This window comes from Vanacampus margaritifer, chromosome 6 (assembly GCF_051991255.1).
Source record: "Vanacampus margaritifer isolate UIUO_Vmar chromosome 6, RoL_Vmar_1.0, whole genome shotgun sequence".
In the NCBI taxonomy this organism is placed as follows: Eukaryota; Metazoa; Chordata; class Actinopteri; order Syngnathiformes; family Syngnathidae; genus Vanacampus; species Vanacampus margaritifer.
In genome coordinates this window covers 19,147,107-19,173,871 of record NC_135437.1, presented here as the reverse complement: position 1 = coordinate 19,173,871, position 26,765 = coordinate 19,147,107, and the positions used below count along the sequence as shown (strand labels likewise).

General features: G+C 39.3%; 2 protein-coding genes, 1 long non-coding RNA gene and 3 other non-coding genes across 12 annotated transcripts in view; 5 read left to right on the top strand and 1 right to left on the bottom strand.

The window, feature by feature from the left end:
- The first annotated feature begins 366 nt into the window (after positions 1–366).
- LOC144053119 (uncharacterized) lies at positions 367–1,341 on the top strand. Its single transcript, XR_013294331.1, has 3 exons — positions 367–595; positions 779–876; positions 1,060–1,341. It is a non-coding gene; the product is annotated as an uncharacterized LOC144053119 (long non-coding RNA).
- Positions 374–444, top strand: LOC144054358 (small nucleolar RNA SNORD18). The gene has a single exon (XR_013294664.1). It is a non-coding gene; the product is annotated as a small nucleolar RNA SNORD18 (small nucleolar RNA).
- On the top strand, positions 638–705 carry LOC144054360 (small nucleolar RNA SNORD18). Its single transcript, XR_013294666.1, has one exon. It is a non-coding gene; the product is annotated as a small nucleolar RNA SNORD18 (small nucleolar RNA).
- LOC144054359 (small nucleolar RNA SNORD18) lies at positions 919–986 on the top strand. The gene has a single exon (XR_013294665.1). It is a non-coding gene; the product is annotated as a small nucleolar RNA SNORD18 (small nucleolar RNA).
- On the bottom strand, positions 1,150–7,694 carry map2k1 (mitogen-activated protein kinase kinase 1). The gene is made up of 11 exons (XM_077567197.1): positions 7,420–7,694; positions 4,320–4,530; positions 4,089–4,235; positions 3,935–4,012; positions 2,733–2,784; positions 2,418–2,542; positions 2,035–2,239; positions 1,888–1,952; positions 1,760–1,821; positions 1,630–1,675; positions 1,150–1,547 (listed from the first exon to the last, which is right to left on the bottom strand). The coding sequence occupies exons 1-11, from the start codon at positions 7,500–7,502 to the stop codon at positions 1,434–1,436; spliced, it is 1,188 nt and encodes a 395-aa protein (XP_077423323.1). The 5' UTR covers positions 7,503–7,694; the 3' UTR covers positions 1,150–1,433.
- Positions 5,714–26,765, top strand: part of megf11 (multiple EGF-like-domains 11) — a 123,705-nt gene continuing 102,653 nt past the window's right edge. For 3 of the 7 annotated variants that reach the window (XM_077567196.1, XM_077567191.1, XM_077567190.1), the window contains exons 1-3: positions 5,714–5,770; positions 6,264–6,395; positions 12,139–12,288. In XM_077567196.1, the coding sequence (XP_077423322.1) occupies positions 5,757–5,770; positions 6,264–6,395; positions 12,139–12,288 (296 nt within the window). In that variant the 5' untranslated portion in view covers positions 5,714–5,756. Of the gene's footprint in view, positions 5,771–6,263; positions 6,396–9,040; positions 11,453–11,694; positions 12,289–26,765 lie in introns of those variants that run through there. The other 4 variants (XM_077567195.1, XM_077567194.1, XM_077567193.1 and 1 more) reach the window with 4 other exon arrangements.

Here is a 26,765-nt window from a genome sequence, read left to right as displayed (position 1 = left end):
AATTTGTCACGTTTCAAACAGTGTACCGTTGCGGCAAATTGTGTGCAAAATACAAATTGTGTACTGTCAAAAAAAAATTAATACATGGTTAACCAAACTTATTTTTCTTCCTGATCTTGGAAAGAAGCATTTAAGATGAAGGTAAGAATAGGTAATGGCGTGTGCATGTTAACGTCAACTTTTCAAACAAATTTTTATGAAATTATTTTCTCACTGCAGAATGAAGTCAACCTTCCGAGCATAACCCCTGGGTGGGTGTTCAAGTTGGCTGCTCCTATACATGGTCTGGGTGCTAACTGTAAGATGGATGAGCTGCATACCACCTGACTACAAGTGAGTTTCTAGTGTCTGACACTAGCAGAAGTATAAACTTCTACTATGATGAGCTTCCTACTTCTAGGTCCGTGTTTTTGACAACTGTGATAAGAGTGAAGTTCTGAGTCCATTGCATGGAACATTGATTTAACATGTTTTTTGTAAGGAGAATAATTTTGACTAATATTCCATCTTTCAGTCTGCTGATAATCAAGATGACCAACACAGACCTGAGCTGGATCTTAAAACGTGGCATCCAGAAATAACTGGGGGCACCCAAGTAAGCAAAGCTTTCAAACTTTTTTTTTTTTTTTAAATTTTAAAGCTGTGATGATACTCCTACTTCTGGTCCGTGTTTCTGAATCCTGATTAGTTGGAAGTCCTGAGCAATGCATACCATATCTAGTTAGTGCTTAAGTTTGTATGTACAGAGTTTAAACTAAATGCTGTTTTACTCTTTCAGCACTACTGAAGAACTTTTGGAAGCCTGGGAACAAGCACCTGCTTAAACCGAGGCATGATCTCAAAACGTGGCATCCAGAAATAACTATGGGCACCCAAGTAAGCAAAGCTTTTGAACTTTTTATTTTATTTTATTTTTTAAAGCTGTGATGATACTCCTACTTCTGGTCCGTGTTTCTGAATCCTGATTAGTTGGAAGTCCTGAGCAATGCATACCATATCTAGCTAGTGCTTAAGTTTGTATGTACAGAGTTTAACCTAAATGCTGTTTTGCTCTTTCAGCACTACTGAAGAACTTTTGGAACCCTGGGAACAAGCACCTGCTTAAACTGAGGCATGATCTCAAGCTGGATTTCAAATAAGGCAAAGGAGGCATCTTCACAGTTTAATTCACCAAACTATTCACAACAACAGTTCTTAGCTTGAAGCACACTTACGATGGCATTATTAATTAGAAAAAGATGGCTTTTCAGGCAGGCTTGCAAAGCAGCCCAAATTAGTTTCACTTTTGTAATTTCACTTGGCATGTCTGTTTGAAATTAAAATACATAACATTTGATTGCACTTTTTGGCCTAACACCTCATACAAATCACAGAGACCCTGTTGGACGATTAAAGGGCACACACAGCTTGTACTGTCTAATCGCTGGTGGTGGTCACATTGCTGAGCCATGAGTGGGCGTCCCAGGCTGGTTGAGGCCAATGGTGGTGCACAACCAGCCGGCAAAATCAACTTGCTCTGCCTCTGACTGTCTGATGAAAGAGTGCACCTGTTGGGAGGATGAAATGGCAGGTGAGCTGAAAGCTTGAATTGTGCAGCATTGTGAGAATGTTACATGTGTATACACCAACCATCAACTGTTTCAGGTCTGCCCTTTCTGCTGGGTTCTTTATCAAGCTGAAATGGAGGTTAAACAGGTGTTATAGTTTAAAATAATGTCCGGTAAAAAATGAAAAATAATTTCAGACCCTTTCACCTTACCATTTATTGACAAAGTCTTGGAATTCTGCGCTGAATAACATCCCAGGCAACTTTGGTGGAGGCTAACCAGAAAATACTGTTAGTGAAGTAGTTACCATTATGACATTTTCAAATGTGTGAAGCCTTACCTCATTTACTATATAGTCAAGTAATTCAAAGATGGCCATTGGAGGCCTACTGTCCGATCCATATGCTGAAAGTACAAAAAATGCATAGTTAACGTGCTGGAGGAGGGGGGGGATATTCAAAGGCTGGAACTTGGTCCTTGGACTTACAGCCGCCAGGTCGCCCAGGAAGCCCAGCCTTTGGTGAGGACTCTGCGGAGTTTGCACCTCCCACTGAAGTCCCAAAAATGTGTTCCAGCTCCTTTGTGTCGGGCGGTGGGATAGGGAAACGTCCAATGGCCATTTCAACCAGGGACAGACCCATACTCCAGATGTCTGACTGGACCGAGTAATGGGTGCCCTGTAAACGCTCCGGCTGTGTAAGACGACAGAACAGGAAAATAATACATGATGCACTGCAAGGGTTATGGTTGAGCTGAGATTTGAACCTAGAACTTATTGACTGTTTGGTGGCCACGCCGTTCTGATTGCAAATGAGTGTCTCCTTTTCTTTGGCGTTTGCGTGGAAGCGCTGCGTGTCCACATCAACTTACAGACATGTAGGATCGTGTTCCCACAAAGGAGTTGGCCATGGAGTCTATGAGCTGTCCACTAACTCCGAAGTCGCACAGCTTGATCTCACCGCGGGAATTCACCAGGATGTTTGATGGCTTGACATCTGACAGAGGGAGAGATGATGTGAGCATAATGGGGATGGCGTCACTGAAGTTTGACAGGTAGCATGCAACATATGAGACCAAATTTGTAGTAGTCATGTTGGAGAAGTGATCCAATGGTAAAAGATGAGCACTATTTTGTTTTTCTGTATGAAATACATCAGTGGTGTCAAAGTGAATTTAGTTATTGACCTCTGTGCATGATCTTGTGTTTCTCCCTCAGGTAGGAAAGCCCTTTAATGACCTGCAAAAATAAATAATTTCAGTTGTCAACAAATGGCAACATGCTGTAGTATTTTTTTTTTGTTGAGCCACAACTTTAAAAAAATAAAATAAAATTTTTAGCAGGGTGGCCAGGGTGACACAAATTACTAAAGGGGCTCATAAGATGACACATTTAACCTTGAAACTTAAGAGGTTCCAGGTCGACCTTTGCTACACACTGCACATGGCTGGGAAGTCAGTTTATGGTACTGTCCACAGTTATGGTTTCATGGAATAAAGTACACAATACAAAACCTTGCCCAACACAATCATTATACAAGCAGACACAAAGCTAAGGGAAAAAAGTGAATGTTTTGCTGGGCTTATTGGATACTGTAATTTTTCAGCCAATCAGTGAAAGTTACCGACGGCTGCATCATTTTGCATACTATTATTTATTCAAAGCACAATGTTGCAACCTGCTAATTCGTTACGATTCTAAAGGTTTCTTTTCACTTAGATTTGTTCCTGCTTGTGTTGGTGTGTTTGGCAAAGTTGTTTTGTCTACATTTTATTTCATGGAATCCTGACTGGGTGGCATGAAAAATAATGACTTCTCAACCATGTTAATTGTATAAGATGTCAAAAGTAATCTAAAAATAATGCTTAACTACATGTATCGAATGTTTCATTCAAAAATATTTTGCATCCACCCATCAACACTTATTGTGATAGATGGTCAATCTAAATCAGGGGTGCCAAAGCCTGGTCCTTACACAGCCTATTTCAGATCTTTCCCTCCTCCAGCACATGATCAGCATCAGACAACTGCAAAGTTTGCTGATGAGCTTGATCATTTGATTCAGGTGTGTTGGAGGGGGGGAAATTAACCTCTAAAATATGCAGCACGGAGTTTGAGATTGGTGAAGCTGTAAATTCGCTCCCACCCTAATTGAGCTTTCATCCACTTGTTTTGTTTAATGATATGCTTGAGCGACCCTGACTGTCCAGTGGGATCCACTGTAGCCGTTTGTCTTCATTTGCCATTAACCCGAATCTATTTCAGTTTGAACCAGCATCAAAGAATGACATATGGGCCTTGTCAATCCCTGGGGGTGTGAATTTATGCTTGCATGAGTGAATCATTCCGGAAGTTTGTGGGGGGGAGAATATGAATGTGGGCTACATACGGCAATGCTGATTTTGCCAAGGATTTGCTCTGGGATCTTTCCAGCTTTCTTGAGTGACTGATCCAGGGAGCCGCCATCCTAAATCCAGCAAGAAAGTAAAACATCTCAAGGAGGACTCAAAAACAAATTAGCATTAGAAAATAGGAGGCGCTACCATGTGCTCCATGCAGATACTGATTTCGCCATCACTGTAGAAAGCTCCATAGAAGCCCACAATGTAGGGGGAGTTGCATTCATGCAGCACTTGAAGCTCCCTTATGATCTGGTTCCTGATAGCGGGTTTGATTTCCAGGTGGATGAGCTGCAACGGAAAAGCCGTCACTCAATACTCATAAATTCCAGGAGGAATCTAAAACTGCTCGGCAATCCTTATACACAGCTTTACCTTCCTGGCCATGATCAGACCAGAAGGTCTGTGGGAAACCTTGAAGACCACCCCGCCGTTGCCCGCGCCGAGCTCACATATCTTCTCAAAGTCGTCGTCCTTCAGCTCTCCCACTTTCTGCTTCTGCGTCAGGAAAGCTTCCAAACGTTTGCGTTGCTGTTCATCCAGTTCCAGCTCTTCTAGTTTCTTTTGCAGGGCCTCTAAGTTTGTTCTTGCAACAACAACAACAAAAAGAGACGACACATGCATGTTATAATTTCTTCTACAGAACTTTGGCAGATGATTATTTTGAAGAATCTGCACCCCAAACCCCCAAAGGGACACAGGAAGCATATGTGTCAACCTGAAGCCAAATTGAAAAGACATAACATGATTTTGGTGATTTATTTGTCATTTGGGGACGATGACGAGCAACCAAGTGGACAGAAATTCAGTAAAAGTTACTGGGTTTAGCCATTTCTATTCTCTCGCCCATCTTGTCTCTTATGTTGGGCATGCGGCTTCTGTCGCTCCTTTAGCGCTGTCATGGTAACCGATTACCTTGAGAAGCCAACAGGATAAAGAGCTCTTTTGACAGGCAGCTATTTTATTTATTATTGGTGTCGAGCCGCACTGCATCATTCTGAGTGGTGTTTCTAATATCGAGTCTTGATTGACGGTGTCGTACATCTGCGTTGGGTGACTTGACAGCAAAAAAAAATTAAATAAAAATATTTTATTTCTGATCGCAGGCCTGCATAACGATGAAAACCGCATGCCGTGTTTGAGTTAGCCGTGGGCGGCGTGGGCGTTTTGTCGACGGGCAGAAAAGTGGAGGACGCCAGAAATACTAAAGCGGCTTGAAACACACACACACACGCTCCACGCACAATATGTGGGAGGGACCAAGAGGAGCGGCACGCTTGCTTGTGGCGGAGGAGGGAAGTGTGCACGACGCAGGCCTCTTGAACCCCATCCACACAATGACCAAGGACATCTGCTAGCGTCGAAATAAAGAGATGCAGTGGTTATGTCATCTGTACTTTCATTTGGAACTTTTTAGCATGCTGGCACTTCTCTTATTTAAACAAGGGCCTCATACAATATTCATGGTGGGGAAAAATACAATATACAAAATAGTCAATGTTTTATTAAAAAATAAATCAACCCCAAAATTACAAGAATGTGTTATATGTGCCCCCGTTCGTCTAAACGGCATTCTGATTTATAGTGTGTCTGAAATCTGAGTTGAGAAGCAAAATCCACCTGTTTTTATCCATCTTGAGGGGGCGTCCATTTTGCCAGTTGCTATGACTAAAAATGACATCACAGCTGCTGGGCTCAAGTTACAACCAATTAAGGCTCAGCTTGCTAACATCACATGACCAAACTCAGAAAACAGGTGAGCTATTCAGATCAGTGATCAACAGCAAGTGGCAAAATGGCCGCCACACTGATATGGATAACAACAGGTGGATTTTCCTGCTTAAAATCATATTCCCTAAACACAATATTATTCAGAATGTCATGTTTAGAGTTAGATTAGTAGTGAGGTTGCATAGAACATATTTGTGTAAAGAACATTAAACGGTTTAGCGACAGCATAGCAGACTAGCGGTTAGCATTAGCTGCCTTACAGTTTTGAGGTTTGGGTTTTCCGAACGTAGGCTCAGGCTTCCTTCCTTTGTAGACTTTGCATGTTCTGTCAGTGCTTACGTGAGTTTCTCCCCATACTCCCACTTCCTCCCACATTCCTAACACATTGGTTAGCTTCACTGAACCGAACACTGAATTGTCAATACGTGTGAATCTGAGTGTGAATGGTTGTTTATATGTGGTCTTTGATTGACATTGGGCATTCACGGTTGGAATGTGATCTTGTCTGAATACTAAGACTGAGAACTTCAGTGTGAAAGAGGAGGCAGATTTCACCATGTCATAAATTCTTAACTGTTGTTTCATCAGGGTGTGCTATTCCTTGGCTAGTCACCACCTGCCTCAAGCAACAAGGAATGTGTTCAAGTATCACGCTAACACCATGTCCTCAGCAGCAGCAGTAAAGTCAAGGCAACTTTTAGCACACGTCATCAACATGAGGTATGTTTTTCGGTTTCAAAAAAAGGATTGTAGTCCTGGACCAGTTTATAAGTAGCCTACAGTACTATAGCCATTGATGATCTGTTCTTGGCATGCAACCGTTTCTGCCGAGAAAAATATTCACTCTCACAATCACACATTTAAATTTACATAAAATATATATGTATATATGCAGTTGTTGTAGTTTACACTGTTATTTTTTCTAACATATTTAGCTCCAATTGAGAGAATCTGAATATTACAAAAGTAATAAAGGTACAAGACGAACAATGTATGATAAGAATCACGTTAATCAAAAGTGAATTTGTATTTATTTTAGATTTTGGAGTAGATTGTCTTTCAGAATAAATTTTGATGGTTTGAGTTTTAACAATATTAATAATCACAATTGTATATTTCTAAATAAATAAATCTTTGATAGTGTCAGTCAAAACTAACACTGTATTATGTAAGGCAATATTGCTAGTGCTTGTTGGATTCCCTGAGTTTGTGCGGGTGTACCTAATGTGGATTCATATTCATGTTATTTAAAGACAGGCGTGTGTGTATATATACAAAAATACAGGGGGGAAACAAGAAAAGAAATGTGTGGGATACTGCATTCTCTTCAGATGCATGATGACACAATGGCAACACAATAAAATATTCCACCTCTTTGCCACCTTGGAAAAAGCTTCCAGCATGAGAGTTGACACATTATGTAATTCCCTGCATGTTTCTTTGGCCTGGCAGCGAAGTGATAACTAAGAGCAGTGTCACAACTACTCACTATCTCAATTACTGGTGGTGGGAGGAAGCCTACACACCAAACTTGTTTTGGGAACAAAAAGAGGTCAATTCATGAATAGCCGCAGACATATGCAGATTAGGATCTTATATAATACAAGCATATTCTATCAAATGTAATTGCAAAGCCCAAATAGAAATAATATACCGCAAGATCAAGATCCCTCTGTCAAGAGAGTAAACCATGCAACTCTTAAATATGAGCACACACGCGAGGGGGTGTTTTGGTGACACTCACTCTGTGGCTCCGCTGCCGTTGATGATATTCCCATCGGGGATCGGGTTGAGTTGGATCGGCTCCGGCTTCCTCCTCTTCTGCATCGTGTTCACAAATGACAAGCGAAACCACCGCTATGTTGATGAAGATGATTATTGTTAGTAATAACAAGGAGGACTGTGATGCGGATGGAATGTGAGAAAGTGTTAAAAGAGCGACTGCGGCGTTGTGGCGACCTGCAAGACTGAGATAGTTATTAATGGCTGGATGGGAATTATCCGGAAGATGTGACGTCACGAAAATATTTACACTGGTCTTCCGCATGGCCGTGCGTGGCTTAGCGCCCCCTCTGCTGGCATTGAGACGAATTACAAGTTGTAGCAGGGTTAAACCAGGCCATTTTTACATTTAATAAATAAAATAAAAATACGAAACCCCAACAGACGACAATACTGTAATAAAGATTAAATTGACGCAATTTATGTATTCAATGTCAAATAAGGGTCAGTTTAATTGAACAAAGATAATGTGTTCTAGGAAGCCATGTGTTGTGTGAACGGCAACAGGTGGATACGCAATTTTTTGCCATCTAGTGGAAGAGCATATCGATGTTCTAATTGCAAAACCGTCTCACGTGTAAATGGGGACTCGTGTGCTCATTTCCTCCTCTTTGTCTATTCTGTATAAATTTGGTGCCCTTTTAAGCGTCTGGATGCTCTAAGCTGAAACCGCCCGCAAATCCAGCGGAACCATTAGAACACACTGCCCATGTACCATGAAGATCACAAGTCAAGCGTGACTCGAAAGCCATGGAAATGTTCTGTGACGTCTCAGCAGTCAGCACATTGTCCTGGTTGCAGACGCACGAGGCCGCTGAAACGTGTCTGCCTGGCCAAAGAGCATCTTGCTGCCAGAAGAATCATTTTCTCCATAAAGCAGCACTGACAGACAGGGAGGAAAGATTGGCTGTGTCCTGTCTCAGCCTCACGGACACAAGCCGTATAAATTCTAAGTTGCTTTTTGACAAATTGGCTTACGTGCAGCCGAGCAAAGCAGGCCTCTAATACCGTTCTCCTGCTTGGACCATAAAACATCTACGCTCACCGAGAATTTTATTTTCGCTGCATTTAACCTCTGAGAGTGAAATGTGTTCTTTAGAGCTGTGTGATAAAATGATATATTATTATTCCACAGAGTTATTTTCCAAGCTTTTGGGACATTGTGCTTCAGATTTATGCTCTGGATAAAATCTCATTTGTGATACACTCTCTCCCCAAAAAAAGACGTTTAAAAAATGGGTTTTGCTCATTGTTACCTGCCTTAGATGTTTGACCTTAACTGTGCCGGAAGATTTATGTGCACAACGACGAGAGTATGAATCTACTGAGGGTCCAGAGTGAATCAAATGAAGACATAAACCTACAGGGACTTTATTGCGAAGTATCTTGTTGGGAATCTTGCTGAGGCTCACTGTAAAAGCCATTTTTGTCAGTAGGCTACTGTACTGTCAATGATTTATGTTGTAAACTTCCCACCACTTGGGGGAGCAGTGGCGCCAATTTGACACAAATCTACTTATTAGGATGATGAGATGTTGCGGAGTCAGAATTTTTTCCAACTTCATACCAGGAAGTAAGCACGGTAACGACCCTTTGAACTCGGAAATCACTCGACAATGGCGAATCCTGTAGATACAAAAACCGTGAATGGCAAAACTTAATTTACACAATGATAACAATGTTTATCTAATTCTTTTTTATAACATTAATTTAGTCATTCAAGAAAAAGTAACTTTACATAATCCAACGGGAGTTCGACTGATTGTGTTAACCAGAACAACAAAGAAGTTATCGGAATCAGCCATCTTTATTGTTTACATTTACTTCAAACGCTTTGAGGTTGAGATTGGGAGATTCCAAGTGAGATATATCCAATTTCCCACTTTTCACGAATGCAGCATCACACGTGAATGCACTGCCCCTAGCTGGTGAAGCTAGAAGGTAGCCATTTTACGTTGCCACTCTTACTGACAATGTCAATGTGCTTTTCAAAGAAAACACTTATCTGTTTGATTTACACCAGGATCTCTGTAAGAACTAAGGGGAGCCTCTTAAAAGAGCGAACTTCACTGTTTGCATCTACCGTTCAGAGTTTATTAAGTAATACAGAGGTTATATTTACATACATTCACGTTTACACAAGTTGAAACGTGGGCCTCCTCAACAGAAAAGACTACAGACTATATACGCTTGGCTTCAAATATATGTTCTATATCTTTAAATTCAAGACACATCCTCCAACTTTAACGTAATCAATTTGAAGTCATTTGTGAAATGTTTTACTGATGAATACTATATTAGGCATTCATTTGCCCGCCGTCCCCCTTTAACTTGAATTAGGACTAAAACTAAGTCCAGAGCAAACACACAAGAGAAGGGCGATGGGAATTGCCAAGTGCCTCACAGAGGCCACTAAACTTCCCTTTCCACACTTCAGTCCAACACACTACAGACAGTGTCTCAGCACTGCCAGTGACAGCGAACGAGACATAAAAGAGTCGCGGGCCGGAGCAGCAGAACACACTGTTGTTTGATGCTGAGGATTTGTTGCCTCATCCGCCGCTACTCCGTGAGGGGACTTGGGGATTTGCGGTCAGGGATTACAGCAGGCCACGACGGTCGCTTCTGAAGCTGACGATAACAGCGGTCGCTCTCCGACAGGCCCGAACGTTCAAATGCAACAACTGAGGCTGGCGCAGGATGGGACGACTTTTAAGTGCATGCCCTCCAAGATGATTGCTGTCTCTGTGCTTGTGTGGCTTCTTTGTGGATGTTGAAGCTGCCTGTAGGTGTGAATGTGAGAGCGACTGCATTGGCTGGCTCTTATTTGTCAGTCCTGTGACTGACAGGTGATGAGCACATGGTGTACCCCGTTGGGATCGGCTACAGGGTATAAGCAGTATAGAAAATGGAAAGTATCATTCCAGGGGGGTTCGCAGCAGCACATGCAGGCCTGCTTCATTTGAGTCCCCTGTGATGGACAAGATGGAGCGCAGGCAAGACTTTTTTGTTGCTTCTGCCGAGTATGAAAGAAGCCAATTGAAAGCTCCTGTTGTTTGGTAAGTGTTTGTTTATCGGTTTGTTTGAATTGGAATTTATTTTCTTCTTGCAGTTTGAGACACATGAGAACTGAAAAAAATTAAGTTCAATTATTATTAATTGAATAGAAATAATATACTTCTGTTTCTCTAGCTAGGGGTTTAGCAGCCTTTCCTGTCAAAAGAGCCGTGTTAGGCTAAATTAACAACCAAAATTTTGTCTAGAGACGCTTAACATTTGAACATTGTGATGAACGAAATAGTGTGTTATTGTTATTCTAATGTACTGGGGCCCAAGAGCTCATTAAAGCTGCACCATAACAGAAAAATATGCAGCACCCAATACTTTTAGATTCATTTTATTCTGCCTTTTGTCTTCTGTTTTTGGATTTGTGTGTGTGTATAATTTTTCATACATTTGTAGACTTTTCTGCCTTTATGTTAAATTTATGACGTGTTTTTTTGGGGGGCAATTTTATGGACATGTGGTAATTTTCTGCATCTCTTCTTCCTTTTTTAGACATTTTTTTCTACCTTTTTTTCCCATGGACATTTTATGGTATTTTTCAGCTTTTCCTCTTCCCTCTTGGACATTTTATGTTCACCTTTTGGACATTTATATGTTTTAGTTTTAGTTTTTTAAAAACTTCTTCGTCTACCTTTCATCTCTGTTTTTCCAACAACTTAAAAATCTGGACTATTTTTGAAATTATTATTACTATTTTAAATTATCAATCAAATTGAAGAATATTTTATCAGAAAAAACAAAATAAAATTTGTAAAAAAATTATTCTAATTAATTTAATTTAATTTTTTTTTAGAGATCCACAGGAAGCCAGAGGAGAGGGACTAAAGAGTCATGTGGCTACAGAGCCGCAGGTTGTAGACCCCTGTCTAGCTATATGCCAATAGTGTTCTACCAAACAGGCTCGGATTTCACAATCAGCAATTAAATTTGTGAGTACATTGAAACTAAATCATCACAGCATATACTTATTGTGACATTTGTTTGGTAGCGTGCAGTGATTTTTTTTAAAATTTAAAATATGTTCCTTGGCTCAATAAAGGTTTGTTGACATTTTACTAACAAACTTATATAGACAAACAAAAACATTTGGTGCACCACAACTTTTCCCACTTTTTTTAAGGCTGAAAATTGTTGTCAACTTCATCACCTCCTTCTGTTGTCATTTGAATAGCGACATTGGAAAAAGCAGGGAATATGGCCACAAGCCGTGTGAAAGGGACCAGCGAGAGATTCATCCAAAAAGCAGCAAACCTTGCAGTCTCTTGAGTTAAGTGATGGATTGTGACATTTAATTCCGATCCTCATGTCTCTTAGATGTCGCCTTGTGCAGCTGCTTCCCATCTGTTTTTGCAAAGATAACCGATACAAATGCTACTTGCAAATGTTGTCTTTAGCATTCAGGAGGAGGGAAGCCAAAGAGCACACTCAGAGGATAGCACTTGTACAATGTGCAACAACACATTTGCAGTCAAATGTATTGCTCAGTGACAGTGAACTACATGAACTAATCAGATATGCGTGGATCTAACTGAAAAGTTCATCAGGATTTTAAAAGCATTTGGTGCTGCACATCTATAAATAGACTGCATTCAAATTGCACCTTTCTATTTTCAAGGTTCACAAATTCCCACAATGGTGATAGAAAAGTGATGAAGCAGCATCAGGTGCTACCGCTGGTTGAGTTTCTTGCCCAAGGACACATCAGTTGGCTGAAAGACAGTAGTGGATCGAACCTGCAACTCACGCTAAGATGGCCCACAAAACTGTGAGTTTCCATAACTTTGTGTGTGCTTTTGTTGTCCTTCCCATTACACTTGCGGTATAGACAGCTAGCTACAATAGAATATTACAGTTTATCATGCAAAATGTCATAAATATACAATGGAAAATGTTAAAGTGACAGTGTGTAATCTTTAGCACCATCTAGTGGTGAACTAATAATTAATTCAATTTAAAAACCCATTATTGCTTTCAATAATATGCAAAAAAAAAAAGCTCTATCACATCAATGTAATTTTTTGGTTATATATATATATATGGGGTAATATAATCTAATAATCACTAATTATATTACATGGCTGGAGTCTCACCTTACAAGAGGCTGACATCTTCCTGCTACCCAAAGGACAACTTTGTGAATGTAGTTAGCTTGAGTGGTGCTTCCATGGGACCTGCTAGCTTACTAGCTTCTCCCACTAGCCGGTCGTTCGCCACTCCGACTAACTAGCCGCTCTCGTTAGCTGCTCTGGCTAAATCCGACTTGGTCGGTCTTTCAGTGTTGCTCGCCGGGCTTCATACCGGCTGCCAAGTCGCCGTCGCTAGCTGAGATGCTCATTCCCTCACGCAAAATAAAAAATGGTGGTAGGCTTGCGAAATGTGGTCTCTCTGAGGCACACTTTTCTAATGTATGCGCTTAGGCTGCATTCTATGCTATAGCAACATCTAGTGGTCACTCATTACACACTGTCACTTTAAAATAGATTTACAGTAATTGGCATTAAAATGGGTATATGCTATAGATCTAATGTATCTAATACAATGATTAAAATATTATAGATGGACAATAGAAAGCCTTTTTTTCATTCTACAATAAAGTGCAATTGCATATCCACTACAGTAGGTGGCAGTGGCACCCTCATTGTCAGAGAGTGCAGAGATGTATATATAGCAATCTATACACAAAATTCTATTTATAGTCGCGGCAGAGAGTTGATGGGGCGTGAACTATTTTCTTCTTCCTGGGGGTTGGGTGTAACAAAAAATTATTGAGAAGCATTGGTTTAGGTGTCCTTTCTATCTCGAGCTTAAGTGTGCATTTAAAAGTTGCCTTTTCCAGAGTACTTATGCCATTATGAGACTCTTTATTCGCCGTATTTGTATATCCATCTGATCATCATGAACCAAATTGGAATGCTACTGCCATGTATTTTGTTTACATAAAATAAATCATACTTCGTTCAATTCAATCCGTGGAACGAAACCATTAAAGGAATTGACCAAGCAAACAATCTATGATCGTTTTTCCGATGAACAGAATAAAGACTCCCACATAAGTGAGCCCAGGTGTAAAATCAACTATTGACCTATCCAGCGCAAGCTTGTCAGTGAATATCGCGCTAGAAAGATACTGCCATGATTGACGTGATGTTAGGGTGTTTTGTGACTTCACTTCCCGACAGAGAATTTAGTCTTTTGTGATGTGTTGGAAACTAACAGTCTGTGAACCTTTTCTGAGAATTGCACACTTGAGTAGCTTGATGGCAATCTAATGTGGCAGCAAGAGCTGGGAAAAGGATTCTTTTTTAGATAATACAGAAGAGTGTGATTGCAAGCGTGTTCAAAAAGCATCTGTGTGTGTGTGTCGGGGGATCTCTGTTTCATAAACATGCAAATACCAGACATCTTCCTTTGTAATACGTCGCACGTCTGGTGTCTTAGCATCAGGTTCTGGGTTCAAACATTCATCAGAAGCACCTGCAACAGCCCTTTAACCGAAAAAGTGCATCCTGAAAGAAGTCTCATTCCACCTGATGTGCTTCTTTTCTTGCTTCATCAGAGAACTGAGGTGTTCACTCTTGCAGAAAAACGCTTGCTCCAATCATGATAATTAAACCTTTCCAGCCAATTTAGTCACTCTTCCTTCATATTTTATTGACTGCAGCTGCCAGTGGTTAGAAACAGAAGGAATTAAAATAAAGAGAATGTATCTTGAGTCATGATTTTGAATGGTAGAGCAGTCATCCCTCACAAATATTCAATTTGCATTTGCAATCACACATTTGGACAATTTAAATGTATTTACTCATTATGATACCTCAAGAGGAAACATACACTGTGTTGCCTTTTTTGTGTGTGCTGCACACCACATAGAGAGCAAGATCACAATCACACACATGCAGATAATCAAGAAGAGATGTTGCAGTGAAAGGGTCATACAAGTCACACAGTTGTCGGTGCCTTGCTCAAAGGCACCTCGACAGCAGTCGGGAAAAAGACTAGCTGCTGTCCAATAACTAGTTTCCTAGATTCCTACTGATTTCGCTCCTTTACAACTAAAATGGACTTAAGTACAAAAGTAAAAATGTATTTTAACTGTCAATTATGTACACCTGTGAAAACTTGGTGAGCAAAACAACTGCATACAAGATAATTTCCCTCTTTAATTCACTTGTCCACAGAGAAGCGAGCTAGCTAGCTAGCATAGGGACAGGCTATTATGCTATCAAAGGCATTAGCTTGCCAATGTTGTGAACTGACTACTAAAATATACTAAATTAGCTAATGATGACAACTGAAAAAATACTACGAGGGGCCAGTCTCATTTTAACTTGTTCCAATTTTGAACAAGTTTGAGCAAAACAACTGCATACAAGATCATTTCCCTCTTTAATTCACTTTTCCTCATACAGGGAAGAAAGCGAGCTAGTTAGCTAGCATAGGGACAGGCTATTATGCTATCAAAGGCATTAGCGTGCCAATGTTGTGAACCGACTAATAAAAGATACTAAATTAGCTAATGATGACAACTGAAAAAATACTACGAAGGGACAGTCTCATTTTAACTTGTTCCAATTTTGAACAAGTTTGAGCAAAACAACTGCATACAAGATAATTTCCCTCTTTAATTCACTTGTCCTCATACAGAGAAGAAAGCGAGCTAGTTAGCTAGCATAGGGACAGGCTATTATGCTATCAAAGGCATTAGCGTGCCAATGTTGTGAACCGACTAATAAAAGATACTAAATTAGCTTATGATAACAACTGAAAAAATACTACGAAGGGACAGTCTCATTTTAACTTGCTCCAATTTTGAATAAGTTTGAGAAGATTGAACATTTGTCAAGGAAAAGAAGGAGAATGTGGCTTTCACTTGTTGATGGTAAACTTTAGCAACACTAGCGAATGTTTGTCACGTCATGGTTTGTTCAATCATGACATGGTGTCTGTCTTTTTTCTTTGCGTCATCAAGAGGCGTAAAGCGCGAGTACAGTTACTTCCCACTACTGTTTCAAATGTTTAAAATGAAGATGAGGGTTAAAATGAAGATGAGGGGCCATGCTTGTTGCATTTATGCGCTTGTTTGGGGCAAAAAAAAAACGTGTACACGTCTGATGAAGGTGGGCGTGGCGTCGGCATCAGCACCCATGACGTCACTGTAGTTTAAAGTGGGCCGCGCTTCAGCCTCAGATAAGCATCCGCGGAGGAGAGAGAAGGAGCAGAAGAGGAGAAGGGGGCAAGCCGCTGCATCCTGTGTGTGTGTCTCAGGTCCGAGCACCGACCATGCTGTGTTTGCACTTAATTGTGGAAGAGCGTGACACCCGCGCCACCCGGAAATATCTCTTTTGTTGAGGGTGACAACTTTGCATCCACAGGGGGTGAGTTTGAATTCATCTTCATAATCGAAAGATGTCATTTTAATTGGCAGTGACGCCGCGAGGACGATACAGCGGCGATTTTTATTTTTTTTTTGCTCTGATGTATTTGCTTGTTTGTGTTTTTCCACGAGTTGGGAGCACGCTATCGTCTTATTATTTTTTGCTTTTGGGGAAGCTTTCAGGCTGTGATAAATTGGGCTTTCTATTTAATTGAGCTGTTGGCGAGTCTATGCTATGGAAAGAAGCGTCGTGTGCCAAAAGAAGGGTGTAACGTTGGATCAGCCAGGAGAGCTTTTCAATTTACTGCCAATGCATTGTGTGCTCCAGCAACGCTATTAACTGAAACAGCCTACATTCATGCAGATTACATGTAAGTGAGCGTCCGTGAATTGAAGTGCAACTGTGTGCAATTTTCTCCAAGTGAAGCCCAATAATACCTCAACGTCTCCCCAATTGAATCAACACTTAATTACCTGTCATTTCTTGCTTTTAGCGAAATGTTAAGCTTTTATCTAATTGTCTACCACAGTCTATTCATTTTGAATGGGAGCTCGAGATGAAGTTCTGTCCTTCACAGAGGATGAGGACGACTGATGAATGATCTGATTCCAATCGAAAGATCCCACGCGTACGTGTTGTTTCACAATTGAACCGGTAGATGGCAGTGGAGTGCAGGAAACCGAAGCTGATTAAACTCCCATTAGTCTCCCCCGTCAAAGTAAGTCGGCATTGCTTAATAATGAAGACGTTACTGCATTGTGGGAGAATAAACACACCGAATCACGCCACTTAGTAAAATCATTGTGAAATACATACACATTGCAGTGTAGTGTGGCTGTTTTGCACTATTAGAGCCGCATATATTAATGTGTAAAGTTCCCAGAGGCCATTAATTATAATTGAATTATCGTTACGTGAGTGCGTGTTTGGATTATTTTAAATGCATCAATGCCTGGAAAAATGAATTAACTTTATTTTTTTTTTAAATCTTTGCTTGTTTATACATTTTAAACTCGACAATTATGCGAAAAAAAATAAATAAACCATAAACCCTTGAATCCAAGAAAAAATTGAGATATTTAATATTAAAATTATATTTAATATTCTTTTTTTTTTTTTTACAGTAACAATGAGATCATGACATTTCCCTCAGTTGAGCGTGGACATGCGAAACAAGAAGAACACACTATCATAAAGCAGACCCTTCAAGGGCACAATAAGCCTTGCAAACTTTTTGTGTTTATACTTTACAATCCAGTAAAACCCATCCACTGGAAATCCTGCCTTTAATCAATACGTGAAACTAGTGCTGATGAGTCAACGTCTGTCTTAGGGAGGCTTGACTTTTCAACAAGGACGCTTTGCTTCCGATGCTCCTTGTTTTACATGTTTGTTAAATAGCATTTGTGCTAATGTGACATTTTAACAGCCGTTAGAAAAACACATGGACGCTTACTTTTAATTCATCGGTATGCTCATTTGGACGCATGCATGCACACCATCCACTAATTAAGAGTCGCTACCACTGGTGGTCTGCAAGGATTGCCTGGTGATGTTGCCTAATGATGCGTAGTGTCAAATTCGCAAGACCAACTCATTATAGAGAGCTCAGCACTACGAACCTCAGTTTTGAAACCACACCTCAACATACATTGTTGTAACTCAAGACAGACTTGAACTTGATTATTTTGCTCTCTGTTTTTTTTTTCTCGTCTGTCAAAACCGCTTCAGCTCCAATGACCTTTATTCCGCGAATGAAGCTGTTTTTGCTCACCGCTGACTGATAGCTCTTATTATTTCAGCAAAAAGCGCACTGAACGTTGGACAAACACCCTGGAGCCATTACAAGTGCATTAAGAAAAGTTAATGAAATACATGTCGGTGCGGTCTGCGCTTTGCTTTACTTGTGAAAGCCGTGGCATTTACATGCTTGGGGAGAAGGGGTGAAAATGAAACACAGCATGTAACCTCCTTTCTCTTATGATATACCAACTTGAGCCGATATGAATATTTTTAAGCCGATTCCGATGTTTGCCAGAAAAAAAATTCTGATAACCGGCTGATTCATTACAAAAATAGATACTTAACTCATTCACTGCCATTGACGGCGATAGACGTCAAAAATTCATTTGAACTATTTCTATTAGTTTAACATTTTGTCCCACTTTTGTTAACGAAAGTATGAAAACATAGAATTGTTTTGTATTAGAACAGATATACAATTTGTGATTAATCGTGAGTTAACTAGTGAAGTCATGCGATTAATTCCGTTTAAAAATTGTAATCGCCCGACGCCCCTAATTTTTTAATAATCTTTTCTTTAAAAAAAAAAAACACTATTAAAAATAAATAAATAAATAAATGTTGTTGTTTTTGTTTTTTTTAAGAAAAGATTATTAAAAATTAGGGGCATCAGGGGCACATTTGTAATCGTAATTAATTGCATGACTTCACTAGTTAACTCACGATTAATCACAAATTTTATATCTGTTCTAATTGTACAAAAAATATATATTCTAAAAATTCTAGGCTTCCATACTCTCGTTAACAAAAATGGAAAAAAATGTTAAACTCATAAAAATAGTTCAAATAAATTTTTTACGTCTATAGCTGTCAATGACAGTGAATGAGTTAATAAAATAACTTTTTTAAAGAATTTAATTAAATTTTACAATAATTTGTCTTTTACTATTAGTTTTTTTTAACTTTACAACACAGAGAAACGAATCAGCAAAAATCATCCGATTTTCATGGTGGGAAAATGCTTGAATGTCATCTTTGTTGTATGTTATAGTCAGAATCTCAATAATCTTCATTGGCCAAGTAAGCAAGAACACACAATGTGTTGGGAAAAAAATCGTTCATAGATTTTAAAATAGCGAATATTGTCCAATTAAATCTGTCTAATCGGCTGAACTGTAATTATGTTAACTTGCACGGCAGTGACATCCAATATTTCCCCCAAACTTAATGCAACCACAGCACATATTTTACATTAGAAAATGTCATGGCATACCACCAAACAGTGTTACAAGAAATTGACGAAATAATGATCATTTCAAATTTACGCTCAAATTTACTCACTCAGTGAACTTTGTTCCAGCTTAGTTGAGCACAAAGCTGATATACTATTTATTTGTTTATTGGTTACAACACGCCGCCGGCATATAGATTAGGGCACAAATATTTTTAGAATCGATTATTATATCGCCTGGATTGGCTGGCAACCAGTTCAGGGTGTACCCCGCCTACTGCCCGAAACCAGCTGGGATAGGCTCCAGCACCCCGCGACCCTTGTGATGAATAAGCGGTTAAGAAAATGGATGGATGGAATTAATGTTGTACTCACCTGTTTTTTTCAAACTAATTCAGTCACTGGTTCAGTGATTGTTTTCTAGATTGGTTTTTTTTTTGATTTAAACAATGGCTCTAAATGATTAGTCCATTATTAAAATAGTTGTCAATTAATTTGATAATCAATTACTTGTCGATTAATCGATTTGACACCTCTAGAGAAGATACATTATTTGTAGTAAATGATGATGTAATGAATGAATGTTACTAAAGTATTGTGTTCGAGGGGTGTCTAATTTAGCCATTCTCAAAGCGCCCTCCAGTGGTATGTAAATCACTTTACTTTTCACCACAATACATTTGCATTTAATCTTTGTTTTCAAACTTTAATGTAGTTACAGTTTTGAACGTTTATGTGCAAAACACTTTAATTGAAGCATTTTTGACGGTTGACATTTTATTGAGCTGGTCATCACGTCATCCCTAGTTAGTGTATGTTTATAATAGTCCAAAATGCTTGCTGAGGCTTAAGACATATTGTGCACTACAATGTTATCGTAACAGCAGTCAAAGTGCAAAATGACGATGGACCGTCCAAGCGGCACGTGATTCATCCGCACAACATCTTCCGGCGTCAGCGATTTCAATTCAGCTTGCTTCGCTGTCGCGCAGGTCGGAACCGCGTCTGCATCTGATTACGCTTGCGAGCATTTAATTAATAATTGGACAATCGCCGACGGTCACGTTGGTTAGCCGGCACTCTGCGGGGAAACAGATTGCCTCGCTCTGATATGCGAGCGAGGAGCACGAACGGGGCTGATTTTGGAGATACGAGAACTTCGGTGTGGCGCCGTGTTAATCCAATTTCCCCCAAGGTGCCCCCCCCCCCTTTATCCCCCCTCCCAGATCCTTGCTGTGCACTGATGAATAAACTCATTAGTTTCTCTCTTGTTTAAAGACAGTCATGTAAGTCCTTTGTGGGATTGTATTTTCCAGCAACGAGAGCCTGCGCGTGCGCGTTTGGGATGCTTTTGTCGAGAAGGCTATCAGTCATCGTTAAGCCTTAGACAGCGAAAATCCGCTCTCCGTCATCATCAGGAATTCTACGCCCAGTTACCTCCTGCTTACAGATCAGATAAACAGGATTCTATCACTAATTATAGTGGCGTTAGAAAATGTAATCCACTTGGCTAATTTTCATCTAAGTCTGGTCAGCAGGGGACAGTTTGCAGCTCGCAGCTCGTTTTCGATGTTCTTGTGGTGGATTGATATCATGGGAGATATCACGGCTATCGGTAGAGCAGACAGCCGTCTGTATGCAAATCAGGTGAAAATCAAGCTACGTTGAGAAAATTTTGCATTATGCAAAAACAGGTGACTTAAAAGCACAAATACTACTACTTTAAGAAAGTTGACCAAAAAGACACAAATTAGTTTTATTGTTAAAAATATTTATATCTCCAAAACTAGATCTGATTCAAAGTAACTGATGTCGTTTTCTGACTCGGCAGCCCCAAATTACCCTGAAATCATTAGCATATCCGTCTTAAATGGCTTATAAATTCCACTTTGACTTCTATTTCTAAAATTTGAATGCTAAATTCATGAATTGTAGTGTTTCCCATAGATTTGAAATCTACTTGAGTGGGTGGGCTCTTGAGGAGGGGGTGTAACTAATGATACATGCAGTTTATCTGGCCGCGACACATTAAAAAAAAAAAAATAATAATAATAAAAAAATTCCCTTCAGTTTACTTAGGTGGCCCGCCCAAGTATTAACCCGGTGTGGGAAACACTGAATTGTTCCAATCTGAAACCAAGTCGAAGCTTGCACAATTGCCTACAGTGGTTCTCAAATTTTGCCAGCAAGTACCACTGAAAACAAAAATCACCAACGTGGTGCCCGCGGTATCTATAAATAGTTCAGTAGTGATTGGGCATTGTAATTTTCTAGGAATGTTGTATAAATGTTGTATATAAAAATACATGTTTCCAAATCATTATGAGAAATCATAAACATGACCACTGTCTTCATATAGATAAATGTTCTCAATTATTAATAATAACTAGAGCTGTCACTAACAAATCTTTTTTAGAATTGATTGTCCTATCGATTAGGTATGGGCGAGTACCAATACCAGGTATCGTATCGGGCCGATACCCGCCTTACTTCAAGGTGGTATCGGTACTTCTGACGGTGACCAATACCAGTGTCGGTCGCCCTCTTGTGGCCATTTTACAACTAAGAACTAAAAATGAGAAGAATAGAAAATTACCATTCCTTGCATGCAATTTTAAGGAAAAAATGCTATGTTGGGATATTGATGTGCATATGGGATTTTTTTTTTTAGGAGAAATGTTATGTATCAAAAGGACTGCTCACGTGTTGAGTACTCGTGTTGGTATCGGTGTGAGAAAAAGTAGTATTGAACATCCCTACTATCTACTAATGTGTGTACCCCCCCCCCCTCCAACCCAGACATTTCTTTTGCCCATTTTAAGAGCTAATCTCAGCTGATTAAATCAGCCCGCCGATTAATCGGTTGGACTGTAATTGTAACATTCCTAAATGTCATACAAATACAATTTAGCCACTTTACAATAAAATGCAAGTAGAACGTCACTATTAACCATTTAAATGTATTTAATTGTCTTTTTTTGCACATTTGGAGCGATCAACTTTAAAGGCTTTTGCATGTTGCTAATGAAAATATTAGACACAGCTCAATATGATGCACTGCAAAGTACACCAAGTAAATAATGTTAATGTTTGCAAAGGTCAAACTTTTTATTTTATTTTATTTTTAATAAATCTTATTAGATGTGGTTATAATGCTGTATAGTACAACCTAAGGCAAAACAATGATATCTTTTCCCAGCATCCTACAGGGGTGAAGATTCGTCAAAGTCATAAATTAGCGTTAACGTCTTGCCTCTGTTCCCCTTTCATCAAACATTATTTAATGAATATTGAATAATTTATCAGGCACGCTAACAAAAGACGGAGAGGCTTGAAAGGTGAGGGTGAACCATCGGAGCGGGCTTGATGAAGTTTTAAGGCTCGTGTGATGCAACGTTTAATTAACATGCAAAGCTGACCTGCGCGTGAACCGCTACCTCGTGACGTGTTTCGCTACCGTAGGCGACACCGTCATTAGATTTCACTTTTGATTTCACGTAGAGTCGTTCAGTAGCGTGATGAATGGTCTTCGGCGTGACCAAAAAGAGTTCTGTTGAAATCATGCTATTTTTTTCATATGCTGTACTACTACTTTGTATGCAAGAAAGAAAGTAAAGAATCCATTTTGATTCCTCTTGTGTGAAAGAAAGATAGATGGGAATAAATGAATCAATACATGGAGCTACCAAGTTGGATTTTGTATAATATTAGTCAGAGTGCCTTATGCTGCCACCTACAGGAATCTACTAGCCATTGCAGTGGTTTACAAACCTGGATTTAACAAACTCTGAATATCCCTCTTCCGTTTGCGTATGTTCTTTACATATCGCTACTTTTAATTTCAAATAATCTCGTGCCACTCTTTGTAGTAGATTTAGTAGATGCCAAAAACTTCACAATAATTTACAATAAATAACACAACAACAATCACAATAAGCAGCTTGAATTTCCAGAGCTCCGCCATGCACACAGGTTTCCATATAACACGGGTACACGGTGATCTCATCCAAAAGCGACCCGCCGATGATCAAGACTTTTCTTCACCTATTCCCATTAAAAAAATAAAAAAAAATTGAAAAAAATAAATACTGTAGTCGACGACAATTTCTGTCACTGGCGCTCCTCGTTAGGTTTCCCGTTAATGACACTTTACGTCAACGGCACTCAAAGAGTTAACAAGAGTATGAAAACCTAAATTTTTTAAATTTAATATTTAGAACAGATATAACATTTGTGATTAATTGTGAGTTAACTAGTGAAGTCATGCGATTAATTACGATAAAAAAAATGAATCGCCTGACAGCCTTAATTTTTAATAATCTTTTCTTCTTCTTTTAAATTGCGTCAGGCGATCATTTTTTTTGTAAAATAATTATTCGCATCACTTCAATAGTTAACTCATGATTAATCACAAATTTTACATCTTTTCTAAATGTACAATATTATTTTTCTAGGTTTTCATACTCTTGCTAATAAAAGTGGGAAAAAAAGTGAAACTAATAGAAATAGTTCAAATGAATTTTTGACGTCTATAGTCGTCAATGGCAGTGAATGACCAAAAAGTAGTTATTTTATTCATTACCATACATTACCAATTGATCGGTTATCGGAATTTAGTTCTGACGAATACTGGAATCGGCATCGGCCTAAAAAAATCGAATCAAATCCATATCGGTTGTGCCCTACTAGACACAGCTCAATACCACTACAACATTTGTATCAAACATTAGTATCTTGAGGCAGCATTTTGAATTTTCTATTATCCTATCATAACGTCGTGTTCAAAAGGGAAATTGCTTCCTTCCATACATGCAGGCGCACCGCTGCGTTATATTTTGCACGTAGCATCGTATCAGCGCATCTCGGCCGCACGCTGAGCCTCGCCTCTTCAATCAGTGGCAGCAAGTGAACTCTGGCCCATTGCCAAAAGTCTATTGATGGATTTCCGCGTTATCATCGAGGCAATTTGAGCCCGATAACACCAAGCTCCCGCGTGCGCTTATTCAGCAGCCATCTACCTCGCACGTGATCAATGGGCAGCTGTCAGAACGCTGAAGGGAGCGCACGTTAAACCGCATCTGGGATTTGGATGCTGAATAACTGCCCGCTCGACGGGGGGAATTGGGGGGGGGCGCCTCTTGAATAATAAATACAGCAGCGCAGCCGCGCGTCGCATCTCCTACGGCCCCACGCCGGCAACGCTTGTGCGCTCGGAGCAGGTTCGGGGGGCACTCGGGACATGGTGGAGCCGGCGATGGATCATGTCAGCAACACGCAATGCTGCGTTGGGGAAAAGCGTCATGGAATAGACCGGAAAGATCTTTACTACCTGTACACGTACGGTCATTTATATTATTCACTCTGATAGTGATAATAATGGATTAGATATGCTAGATATAAAGTTAAAAAAAAGGGTCATTTTGGTGAATTATACATAAGATTTTCCAGTAAATGTTAATTTCTGCATCATGAGCAAAAAAGTTCAGTAAAAGTGCACTTTATTAACGCATTCAAACCCAAAAGCCTACAAATATTTTTTTTAATACTTTGTCCTGCACTCCCACAAACGTTATGTTTTTTTTTTGGGGGATGGAACTTCTGTTATATGTAACCTCACTAGTCTAAACATGGCATTCTGATTAATATTAAATTTTTGGAATATGAGTTATGAAGCAAAATCCAGCCGTTTTTATCCATCTCAGGGGGCGGCCATTTTGCCACTTGTTGTCGACTGAAGATGGCATCATGTTAAGGGGAAAAAAAGTGGTAAGTTTTTGTCCAAATATGACTTGGGCCATTATTTTAACCCATTTGCTCCCCAAAACATATAAAAAAAATATATTTTAAATATTGCCATGGTCCCAAAAACATAGTTTTTTTAATTATTATTTTTTTTAATGCTAGAGCATACATTAGGCTTTGATGCAGCCTCAAAACTGAAGAGGTCACTTAGAGCAATGGTAGTTGTTATAAAAAACGGCCAGCAGGTGGCAGCAGAGTATAAGAGATCAACCAGGGCCATGATGCAACAAGTTCTGTTCCCCAGTGTTTTAACATGTTTGTGAATAATGATGAAATTTAGCTATATGCTAATGCTATTTGCTGCAAAATGGAAACAGATATAAATATACTTTTTTTTCCTGATGAAAGAAGAGTTCCATCTTTTTATAGCAATAGAACACACTATTGTTTGGACCTTGCAAAACAGTCAAAATCCAGTAAAACAGTCGGGAGCAAAGGGAGTTGCTTCAGTGAAAATGACTCGGAGTGAACAAGTTAAATGGATATATCGGCAAAATAGAAGTGCTCACTAATACTGATTTAAACAGATTTGTGAGCAATATTTGACAGAAATGGGCCTTTGGTCCAACCGTGTCAATTAAAACTGTGCAGTATCTTAGAAAAGTTAGAGTATTGCATATTATTGGAGTTGAATATTGTGAATTGTTCCGAGTATAAAAGTAAGATTTTAGTGCGGGGTCTGTTATGCCCGTGACTGGCCATGCATGCAGTCTGAACAGAAGTGAATTGAGCTCTTATCTTTTGCTCATTTTTGAAAATATATTCTGACTAAGTAGGCGTATTTTGTTCAAGTGGACTGAAGGACATTGAAAAAGGTCACAGTGGCAAAATTGGAGCCAGAACTTTTAATGCTAATCCATCTGATTTCACTTTCATTTCACCACGCGGGCTATGCGAAATGTTCCATTGGAGAATATTTTTAGATTCGATGACCATGCTAAGCCATTCCTCTTTTCCAAAAGAAAGAAACGTGGTGTAGCTTTCACTTTAAGTTAAAATCGTTTTAATTAGTGACATGCAAAAAAAAAAATTAGGACCTGAATGGAGACTTTTTCTTATAGTCACTTTATACATTTTTGTGGCATTTTTGTTTCATGGTGTAGTGTTAGATTTTGTTAATGTATAATTCAGTATCGGACCTTATTTCAAGGTATCAGTACTCAAGGTTGTTTTACAATCAGGAACTACCACGTAGAAATTAGAAGAACAGAAAATTGTCATTCATTTCATGCAATTTTAAGGAAAATGTTTTATTGGGATGTATAGGTCTGTTTTTTTTTCATTATCTGTATCATTTTATGAATAAAAAATAATAGTGGTATAGGTACTTGGCATCAGTATCAGGTCAGGTTTCTATCCAATTGTTTCAAAATTTTCAAGACAATTTACTGAAAATACGCAAAACGGACATGCAACTTATGCCCGATTCCGTCTGTTCTTCTTTTACGACTATTGAGAGGGGACTCCGCCGCTGTAGGTGGCGGTATACACCATTAAGAGATGTGATCCATCAGTAATTTAAAAGAAGAAGACCAGGAAGCGACTGGGACGTACTTTCGTAATTCTTGATAAACCGTAGCGTTTCTTTGCTGTTTTCCATCTAAAATAGCATTAATATTCGCTTCTTTAATTAATTCCAAAAATATTTCTGTTTCGTCGTCTCCCCAAACATACCTTACTTTATCGTCCGACATTGCTTTGGGACTACAAACGTACGTGTGACGTAATAACCGGTCAAGCCGTGTATTCGGTCTTGCTAGCGGTTATTTGCAAAACCTGTTTCCATAGGCAAAATTTGCATTTTCCTTTTTTTTTGATACGCTTTGAAATCCACCCCCTAGAAGCGTAAAAACTTTATTGCGAATTTTAAGCCCTGTTTTGAATTTCTAGTGTTTCCATTCAGTTTTATTTTCATATTTCTTGAAAATTTGAATTTTGAAAAATGGTTGGATTGAAAACCATCTAGTGACTACTGAAGAGTTTAGTCCTCATACTGGAATTGGTCTAGTGGTATTGAACATCCCTAGTAAAATTTATATCTTGGCTAAATAACGGGAAACTTTGTTCGAACCCAGCCACGCCCAAACATTT